Raw genomic sequence first — 11,090 nt, 5'->3', positions numbered from 1 at the left:
AAAATGATTACCATCTATCTAAAGTCAACTAGATAACCTTGTTGTTTACGACAAATTATTTTATTTTCACCACAAATAACTTTAAGTTAATTTGTAAATTAAAATAAAGAAAAACGTTGATTTTCTCTTATTGCCTTTTAGTACATTGAACACGTACCTAATGATGTTTTTCAGATCACCGTTGCATGTCCCAGTCGGCTCAACACTGAGCACACCGGTCGAGCCCGAATTCAGAATACGCACCATCAGCGAGACAAGATGCAGAAAACCCACTGCTGTGCTTGGCAAATAAGTAGGTACGACATTTCGGCCACCCATTTTCACCAATACGACTATCATGATTGTTTGCGATGATTAAGAACTACAAGACCTCACAATGTGATCGTGGAGTACCTACTTTAGTTATTCCTGTTACCCCGACGTAGATAAGGATGTCTACTATTTGTTTGCGGTGGATTGTCAAAGTTATTGCAGATGTGCAAGCATGAGCAAGATCAACCTCGATATCGGTTACGAGGAGTCGAGGAGAGACTAGAAAAGTCGTATTTCAGATCAAACGAATGGTAGCGGTGAAGATGAGGAGAATGTTCTCGTCGTTGCGAAAAGTAACGACGAGGAGGGGCATGAGGAAGGTGACGGTGATCAAGGTAAAGAAAATTACAGTGACACAAACAAAGAGAAAGATGGAAAGAGTCAAGTTGAAACAATAAAGCAAAATTATGACGGTCGAGTTCAGAAATGTGGCGATAGTAATAAGCAAAATGACGATGATCAAACTGAATCGTCACAAAAGAAAATTTTTTTAATGTTTTAAGGAAATGTCTCCAACGTCCTGTAACACGTGTATGATTTTAATCTTAATAAATTTAGCAAACGATGCAATCATTAACAAGTAATTTTACGCTGTAATATCTTTTTGAATAAATTGTTTTCATTTTTAACTACATTTACACCTATACCTACCCACAAAACTTTTTTTTCTGTTTGCTTTAATATGCTACAACCTTAATGTCGCACTATGCATTACGAGTTATTTATCTGTATTTGTGTTTTTTCTTTTATTACATACTAATTTTCGATCATCGATCAACTAATTTTCCCATTTCTTAATTTTGTATTCATGATTAAAATAATAAAGGGTGGTTTGATGACAACACTCAAAAATTAGTAATCAAATAACTGCATGGCACTAATAGTTATTAAGGTATTAAGGGTGTTATAAGGTTGATAACGCGCGAGGTCGGCAGAGTGAAACCCGAGGGCCTCCGGCCCGAGGGGAGTACGCCGACCGAGGGCGTATCATTATAACACCCGTGGTGCCTCCAAAACTTAATGTCCGACTAGTTTCGTGTGTTTTTGGATTGACATTGATTTGATTAATTTATACCCATCAGTCAAAATTTGGTCATAACTGAGCAACGAAGACCTTATAACGCCCTAGAGCCTGTTATTCGAAGATAATGCCCCAGGGGATTATTTCTCTAATAACGTCAGAAAACTGTGTCATTATCGTTCAATAACAACACAGTAAATAAAATTGATATTTAAAATTTCTTGTCATTTATTTTTTTTAATCATTTCATTTTTACAACAACCAATAACAAAACATACTTATCCTTTCAGTTTAATGTTGTATCTTGGATTGCTTGAATTGATCTACCTACATAGTTTCATTGTCAACATTTTTTTAAATAACTAAAATATTCGTGGAAGAAATAGTAGAAAATCATGTGACATAAATAATATAGTTTGTTTCCGCAAGTGAAAACTTTGACTTGCTGTTTAAAATTCCTTGATATACCATGATCAATTAAATCTTATACGAGTAGGTACATACCTAAATCATTACCAAAGAATGAACGTGGATATTCTTTTGTCATTACTATCCTTCCACTTCCAATTTCTCAAAATTATGCAGTCTTAGTTAGAATGCTATCAACGCGTGTAAAAAGTCAATAAACATGAAATATAAGTATTTTTATATAAAACGCAACTAAATCTAATTAAAGAATGTAAATGCAATGGCAGTAACTCTCAAACAAGGTGCAAATCATATAAAACAAAAAGTACTAGATGGTAACTGTGCCAACTTTACTTTTTATCTAGTGGACGGATAGTAATGAACTCTATGTACTTTAAGTATCGATGATTTAACAAATAACTAAACTAATATTTAGCACAAATAATAGAATGTTCTCAGTGAAAAATTTTCATTGGTTGTCCAATTTTTTTATTTTTCTGATAATGTCCAAACAGAAGGTTCTGATTTCTGACACATGTACCTACCACAAGTCAAAAAAAAAATCAAGTTTTTGCTTTTTATAAACATAAATTTATTAATATAAAACACTTCACTAACCCCCAACGTCCTTACTCATTTCTATAAGTTCTTGGGGATCGGCGTTAAGCCGATCGGTGTCACCTATCCTTTCCAATTCCCCTATACTAAGTATGTCCACTAAACGCGCCCCCACACAGTCACACATAACGTTTATTGTTGTTCGGAAGCGATCCCTAAAACACAAAATGTGTGTCATCACTACGTGCAAAACGTACAAAAATTAAGTAACAATACTCACAGAAGCCAATCGACCGCAAGTATGTTGATGACCTCTTCTGCGGGCAAACCGACTGTATCCAAAACCATGACCATAGTGACGAGTCCCGCCTGCGGAATTCCTGCCGCCCCGATACTCGCCGCCGTCGCCGTCACACTGCAATCAAACCCGGTAACACGAAATCTCTTTCGGCAACAGGAGCAATTACCAAACCGCCACAGTTTTCCCAAACGTGAGCTCTACATTCTTCAACTGTGCGATGAATATCGCCGCTACAGCTTCGTACAGTGCTGTCCCGTCCATGTTGATGGTAGCTCCGACGGGAATGACAAACCGTGTGATACGCGGGTCCAGACCCATTTTGTCTAACGTCTGGATGGTAATCGGCATGGTGGCCGAACTATAACCGAAAAGTTATCAAATCTGACCGAAGGTGCGCAGGATGACAGACCTAGAGGCAGTGCCGAAAGCCGTAGCCAGGACTTGGCTAAGTTGTCCGATGACTTTGAAGGGTAGTCGCCTCGTGGCAATGAAGTAGATCACAGAAATGGTGCCGAAGCCGTGGATGACCAAACCGAGGAGGACGGTGGCAAAATAGAAGCCGAGACGGCGAATCTGCTCAAGGAAGCTGTCGGTTTCGACCATCTTGCTCGCCACCAGGAAGAACACACCGAGGGGGGAGATCCTAAACGAATGTCGTAACTTATAAATTGTAATTAACTTTACGGAGCACAAAATGCAGTCATTTTCTCTCCCGAAAATGGAAAAAGAACATGGAATTTATGCAAATTTAACAACTTTTCTTTTCATATCTTGTAACTTATTTCAACTCTGACACCTGTTACAGACTGAACGAATTCCAGAGCGCTTTTTAATGATAAAAGTGATGATCATAACTGATGCGTTAGTTCTTGGCTTTTTGCTTTTTGCTGAAAGCCCGAAGCCAAAACTAATATTTGCCTGCTTTTCAGCTGAAAGCCGACATTTGATCCGAACAAACATATCACTCACCATATAACCCAGCTGGTTATGTTCATCATGGCTTCGCTTAACATGCCGAAAAACTCGACTAGTCCTTTTCCTTTTTCACCCATTTGCCCAAGACTGATACCGAGTACTATGCTGAAAACCACAAGCCCCAGAACGTTAGTCGTGTTTTCGTACCTTTCTTTGAATGACCAATGGATAAGTGTCGACGACGTGATGTTGACTAAATGACGAAGAAAATTAAAACATCAATATCTACTACAGACCACAATGTGAAACTCACGTTCGTCGCCGGTGAAGTTTTTCGGTTTCAGAAGAAGGGTTTGTGACTGAAAAACAACAAAATTAAGCCGTCTAGCAAACTTTGAATATTAATTCTGGTGAGTCAACTAATTTAACTTAAATAATTACATTTTTTTTAAATATCCCCAAGTCATCTTTCTTCATAAATTAGATTTTTCTCTAATTTCGTCGTACCCTGCGCGAGGGACGTATCTCGGGTTGTCATGGCAATTATTCGATTCTTCGAAAAGAATCCTCCGTTGCGAGGATTCTCAGGATTTGTTGTTGTCAACTTACCTCCGACCAATCAATACTCAATTAGAAACCCGAGTACAACTCACCTGTTGGAAGCAGGCCTGGATCAAATTTGGCGGAAAGAGGTTTCTGCAACGCAAAGTACGATATGAGTCGATAAAACAAATTGGATTAAGGGGGCTTCTTGTTGTGGCATTGTCAGAGTAAAGGGCTCAGGACGGAAACACCGTGACATGAGATCATTAGCGTCCATATCAAAATTTCCTGCCACAATCAACTATGTCCTGCTGTTGCGAGCGCTAGCTATGTGCAGGCGGCAAGAAATTCAAACAAAAAGGAAGTAGGACTATGGGAAATGCTGTTGTACACATGTGTTTCTATTGAAATGAAGGATTTTTTAATTTTTTGCTCAAGTAAAGTGCAAAATCGCTTAAAAACATTAGAAAGATTGTCAGAAAGCATTTTATGTAAAGCGTTTCAGACATAAGTAAAGAAAAAAAATTGAAATTTGACCCATTTTATTTGACCCCGTTCCAGGTCACAACATAAATAACGTTGTCACAAACAATATTTTTATCGCATTAAACAAGGTCTCGTCTCAATCGTGCATTTGCCCTAAACATTAGATCTCTTTAATCAGTTATTTGTAAACTGAATTGAGCTAAACTGCTTTTAAAATGTCATATTACCGGAAAGTGATAAGAAATGTTAAATTTATCGAGAAATACAGTGATTTGAGGCAGTGAGGTTTCGCAATATTCCAATAATAACGAGAAACTGAAAAATCTGAAGTAGACTTGTTGAAAAAAGAATAAAGTGACAAATACTATGGAGGTAAAAATAACCAGATTTAGTTGAAAGAATTATTAGGAAGCAGTTGCCAACAGACTAACAATGTGATACTATTTATTTGAAATATTAGGTAATAGCTGGGAGGAATATTTAGCCACCTGAAATGGCGAACTGTAATAAACAAAATTAATTCCGTGATGTTGGAAGTATTGAGTGGCAAATTTGGAGTGTCTTATGAAACGTGTCCTCCATGTTAACAATTTAACAAAGGTAGCCACAACATGATGTTGAAAAATTGAAATTTTCACTGAACAGAGCATTCGCTTTGACAGCCGCCGAATAGCGAATTAATAATTCCAAGATATTTTTTTAAATTTAGGAAACACCTGTAATTTTATAAATAGCCCCTAGACCTAAATTTCACGTCCTGTCCGAAGTCCTCTTTTACAATCATCTCACCTTATCAAATCTAACAAAGTATCTTGCGTAAGTACTTTTCTCTTGAGGGCCTCCTCTTCTTTACTCGTCCCGCCTTTCTCGGCGGCCTCGGCGCCCACCCCCGGCTTGATGGTGATCACGAGGATGATGCCCAGAATGACGGCGCAAACCGTCGTCGTCGCGTAATACAGGATCGACCTGAGAGCTATCCGCTTCGACAAGCTGAGGTCCAAACCGCCTACCGCCGAGATGATGGACGCCATCAACAGCGGAATTATCAACGACTTGAGCATCCGGAGGAAGATCTCGCCGGGGAACATCAGATACATCGTCTCCCTGGGCGTCCACTTCTGGTCGGACAGCGACCGCAGGATGCACCCGACCGCCGTCCCCGACAGGACGCCCACCACCGTCATGATGGTGAGCATGTTGTTCTTGATGAAACTCTGCCACTTCGCCATCCTCGAGCTTCACCTGGAACGATGCCGATCTATTGACTGAATGGGGTCGATAATAAGATTACTTTGAGCGAGAGCTCGCAAAGGACTGGAAGTTCAATTAGGGCAAGGTAGACGCTTTCAACACCTTTTCGTTTTTCATTCTATAATTGCAAAATCAAATCAACATGTTCGAGTACTTTTCCACGTCAATTAGAAGAACATACTCCATTTACATAGAGTTCGATGGAGTCACTTGTTGCATTAATTACAATAAACAACTTGAACAATGCGTTTTAATTAGGTTGGATATTTGGCAAATTACGAAGTTAATGTCTTGAAATTAACAAAAGGTTACATCTCAATGATGTGGTCAAAACATGTGGTTCATTGGTCAGCGACCTAGCAGTTTGTGAATGGTTACATAATCTCTTAAATAGAAAATATATCTTCCTTAAAGCGTTTTAACAAAATTGAAAAGAATATAAGATGTGGCAGGTTCGGTGTCAGGTCTATCGTTTCCTAAACTATGTTAATTAAAACATTAATTTAGGAATACATTAACAATTACTTGATAGAGCCCAACCAAAGACTTTACAACATTGGGAATTAAACTGAACTATTTAAATTACCAAGTCTCGTGAATACACACATTTCGAAATTGTAGAGCACCTGCCACACATTTTTGGCAGCGTTCCAAAAACAGTTCACAATAGACTATCACACGTTTTATCAATTCGAGTCAAATTTTTTACTTCGTGAATAACACGTCATGAGGTCACGGTTTCACCTTTAAAGCCTTCATATTTGCATCAATTTTAAGACAGTTTATTAAGTATATCACGAAAACACGTGCTGAGCGAGAAATTGAACACTAGAAAATTCAATCAAGAAAACTGATTAACGAGGGAGGAAAGTTGATTATAATGCAAGCAAGTCTTGAACGGAAAAACACTCCAAAACGTGATGTATGGACTATTATGATTTAAAACATAGTACTTTAAATGATTATACCGTTGTAAACCTGATAGACTACAACTGAGTTACATAATCTTTGTGGCCTGGGGCCACTGGAAAACTGGTTTGGTGTAAATTTAATTTCTGTCATCCTCGACGACACCTTGGTTTCTTTTAACATAGGTACCCGGAAATTTTCATAATTATAGTATGGCGCACAAAAATCTTCCAGATAAAAGTCAAAAAGTTAAGGACCTCTTAACACTAGATTTAGTTCGAGGAATATGTATGTTTATGCGTATCTTGGCAAGCACCCACAGACTTAAGAAATGTTAAATTGAAACATAGCATTATTAAAATATGTGTAACACGTTTTCCTCATTATTCAAAAAATAGTACTATTAACTTGTTACAAAATCGTAGTTTCTTTAAAAACCGATTGTTCAATGAGGTACGACATCCGTAGGATGATGATTCATGATAGTATTGAAATAACTGGCGTCATTTTTCAAAGTAGATGAGAAAAGGGCTCTTATTAAAGAAATACTTGACGTAACAAAAAAATTAAATTCAGATGCATTTTTGTTGTACATTTTAATAAAAAATTATAACAGAAATAGGATTCTCTCGTAAATATTTGATTTTCTCGCGTGAAAACTATATTTTGCAAATAAAATTCACGCAATCCACAAAATTGACAAGTGACAGTTTATTAAGTTGCGCCGCACGTTTTTAGCAATTTTATTTTCCACTGCCAATTCTTATCTTTTTTTTTTGTTAATCAAATTGCATAATGTCAGTTTAGTGTTTTTCAACTTTTGTAACTTTTTGATTTTCTCTGATCTTTTCAAATAATAGTTTTATTCTTTGCTGAATACAAAAACTAACTAATTTAACATCTCTAATTAAGCCAACTATCTGTCATAAAAGGAATGGTGGATATAACATAATACAGACACAAAGAAGTCTTTGAATGGCGCTGCTTTTTCAATAAGCTGTATTTACTATGGAGGTCAGAGTTGCTGTCAAAAACTAAAAATTAAATATTTCTTAAACGTTTTTACGGTCGTAAACATCTGTTTATTTGTCTCTGTCTTTAGGTGTAAAAATTCTCTTTTCGGGCTAGCTCGGTAAAAAAATTTACCGGGCGTTGCCATGCTAACATACTAACGTTGCCATTCATCAGATGTTTTCGATGGCTGCACTACCATACAAAATGCAAGGAATTTTATAAAAGATTTACGACCCAACATACCGTAAAACGTTGTACAATGCTCGACCGTTACCGAACTTTACATGCTTGCACAGATAACAAGCTCGCTATCGCTCGCTCGTTAGCTATGCTATGCTGACATGTAAAGTTCTATGTAACTTGCATCATAAATAACTATTGCAAAATAAATAAGAAAGCACAATTGTTATGAACCACGTCGTATATAAAAATGAACTTCCAAGCGGATAATATAACACCGGAACGGGAATTTAAAAAAATGTATTTTGACTTTCCACTGTATAATTAATTAGAACATAAACAATCAAAATTTCTGTTAAGTCGAAACAATAAAAAAATGAAATGATAATATGTAGTTATTTTTATATTAAGTGCGTGAAGTGCGCACGAAATATAAACAATTTTTTTTTTGTTCGACACAGAATTTGAGAATTTTCTTCTATGTGAACGGATTTTGATAAATGTCCCAACTTGTCAAAACGAAACGTCAAGCTAATTTTAAAGATTTTAAGCAATTTGGAGTCCTTAAGGGGCTCGTCGAACAAAAAAACGTTGTATTCAAGTCGTTCGTGTGTAAATTGGGATCTTTAAGGCATTCGTGCGCCTTTAAAACGCTCATTTCAACCGCGTTTTAAACTGGCCCACTCATGCCATAAAGACCCCAATTTACACACGAACTCTTTAAATAAACTACTATTTTATATTTGCTTCAAAACTAAATTTTAAAATTCTAATTTTTGAAGGAAATTTGAAGTGTCAACGCAGTGACCATGTTACTAGGTAACTAATAGAAAACAGTGTGTGAAGTGAAAAACAGAAAAGCTTATGTGTGTGAAATCGCATTTCACACACTGTTATGTATGGTTTCTATAGTTTCACTCTTACAACAGTGTAAAAATAGTTATTTTCATATGAGCACTGTCACATTACTTTTCAGGTATAAGGCCGAAATTTAAAGCACGAGGCGTTAGCCAAGTGATGCAAAACAGGTCGAATACCTGAAAAGTGACAGCGCACGAATATTGAATAACGTTTTTCATGTTCGTTTAGGCAAAGTCTTAAAAAGCATTAGTTAATTGTAAATTTTGAAGTTATCTTTGACAGATGTCAAATTAGGTATATAACCGGGAAATTGTATATAATATTTAGTTATATGTATACCACTTTCCCGGTTATGTATCTCAGGAAACGAACAGGAAAAAAATTGTATGTAAGAAAATGCATAGATAACTGTGCGTGAATACTAATTGTTTGAATCAATTATAGAAAACACTTATTTTAATGTAGTTACAAAAATTAATAGTAGATTACATACCGAGGTGGGAAGTGTTTCATTCCTGTCGAGAGTCGAGAGCTAAGATAGTTTACCAAGGCGTAGCCGAGGTGAACTAATGCTCGAGACAGGAATGAAACACATTCCCACCGAGGTTTGTATACGATTTTATTCAATAAATAGTTAGTTTGATGCAGTTTCATTTCTACTGTTTTTCGACCTTCAGTAAGTACGCTACTGGAAAAACCTTATAATAGGGCTGAAAGTGGCCTATTACTGACCAAGAGAGGGAAGTAAAGATAAAAAGGAATGGTTAACTTTCCGCCCTTGTGTAAGGTTAGGAATGTGCATATTACAATACGATTCCGAATAAAATTTATTCTTTAATGATCCATGAGAATATTAACTGATAAAATTCTGTAAGTTATATGAATTTTAAAATTTTGGCGCTTAAAACTTGTAAATTTGCGACAAAAGCATTGTAACAATCATCGAATATTACGGTTTTATGTCCGTGATTAAACATTAAAACAACAAACACATGTCAAGTCATGTTGTGAAAATTTTCCGCCACAGTGAAAAGTCGTTATCAATCGCTTACGTTTTGATATTTGCGACCGCCACCTGTGGATAAAAAATGAACGAAAAGTGCTAGCTCGTCTAAAAAACTACCGTTCGGTTTATTTGCAACGTTACATCTACCGACAATGGGGAATGGGAGTAGTAAAGGAAGTGTTTAATAAAAATAAATTATCAATGAAAATAAACGAACGATCCGACGGGGCGAATCAGACTTGGCGGTCGGTTTTCGACAAAAAAACGCATCGACAATGACACAAATAAGACACGTGGGCGTATGGTTTATTATGGTCGGAACAACGCAACTTGACACGATGAACGCACGGATCTACACCGTGAGAGGGCGCCTCACCTGGTGATCTATCCCGATATCGATCTCGCCGGGACACCGTGCAAATATTAGTCTATTAGAAATCGCGCCAGCGATCTTAAATCTTATCACGATAGCGCAACTCGACCGGCGGCGGCGATCAGTAAAAAAAAAGAAATAAAAAAAAATACTATTCTAAAATGTTACCGTTCAACTGAGTGCAGCAACTTTGCAAGTCTTTGGCATCCGTAACACTACCGACTGGACCACTGAGCGCAAGTGAGGTGAGCGATTCGTGCGCTCGCCAGCCACGAAGTTTACCCGCAAACTGTTCGAGTCCCACTGATTCTGATTCTGTGCTGCGATGTTACCAATTGGAGTCCCACCGGATCTCCCGAATAGCCGTGGGGATGCCGCTCCGCCAATTGTAATTGATACTGGCGGGTCTTTAACGTTAGTATTTTCTGCTGGATCAAGCCGGTTGCATAAATTTACCACAGGCACCACGGGAAAATTGAAAAAAATTGCTGAAACGGACGTTGTCATCGCGCAGTTCCGGAATTTAATTGGAGGAGCGATGAAAAACGGGAATATTTTCGGGTGACGGAAGAAGTTGGGATGCTGGAGTTTCCGGTCGGCGCGACCGGATGATTCCGGTGAACGATTGTGGTTCTTTCTTGTTCGGAGCAGTCGCAAAATTTTTAATATATAATATATAATATATAATAAGTTCTATTCCACTCGATGCGATTAAAAACAATAACAAATTATTTCCTAATAAAAACAAGAAACGGTATTTTGATCCAAAACCCTTCAGCATCCTAATCTTGATAAAATATAAAATATTCTTGAATTTATTTTACATTATTCAATTTTTTACGAATTTTCGTCCTATTCCCGTTTTCACGACTTCGGTTTTATGAAAAAAAAAATCGAATCTGCAATTTAATATTTTGCCGTTACTAGTCGTAATTTGAGCTGAAAAAAATAA

General features: G+C 37.1%; 1 protein-coding gene across 1 annotated transcript; it reads right to left on the bottom strand.

Annotated features, from left to right (window-relative positions):
- Positions 1-2,309: 2,309 nt before the first annotated feature.
- On the bottom strand, positions 2,310-10,466 carry Eaat1 (Excitatory amino acid transporter 1). Its single transcript, XM_069036774.1, has 9 exons — positions 10,307-10,466; positions 5,334-5,786; positions 4,169-4,211; positions 3,829-3,874; positions 3,570-3,768; positions 3,010-3,243; positions 2,767-2,958; positions 2,580-2,714; positions 2,310-2,514 (listed from the first exon to the last, which is right to left on the bottom strand). The coding sequence occupies exons 2-9, from the start codon at positions 5,771-5,773 to the stop codon at positions 2,355-2,357; spliced, it is 1,449 nt and encodes a 482-aa protein (XP_068892875.1). The 5' UTR covers positions 5,774-5,786; positions 10,307-10,466; the 3' UTR covers positions 2,310-2,354.
- Positions 10,467-11,090: the final 624 nt, after the last annotated feature.

Source organism: Tenebrio molitor, chromosome 2 (assembly GCF_963966145.1).
Source record: "Tenebrio molitor chromosome 2, icTenMoli1.1, whole genome shotgun sequence".
In the NCBI taxonomy this organism is placed as follows: Eukaryota; Metazoa; Arthropoda; class Insecta; order Coleoptera; family Tenebrionidae; genus Tenebrio; species Tenebrio molitor.
This window is presented reverse-complemented; position numbering and strand designations above follow the sequence as displayed.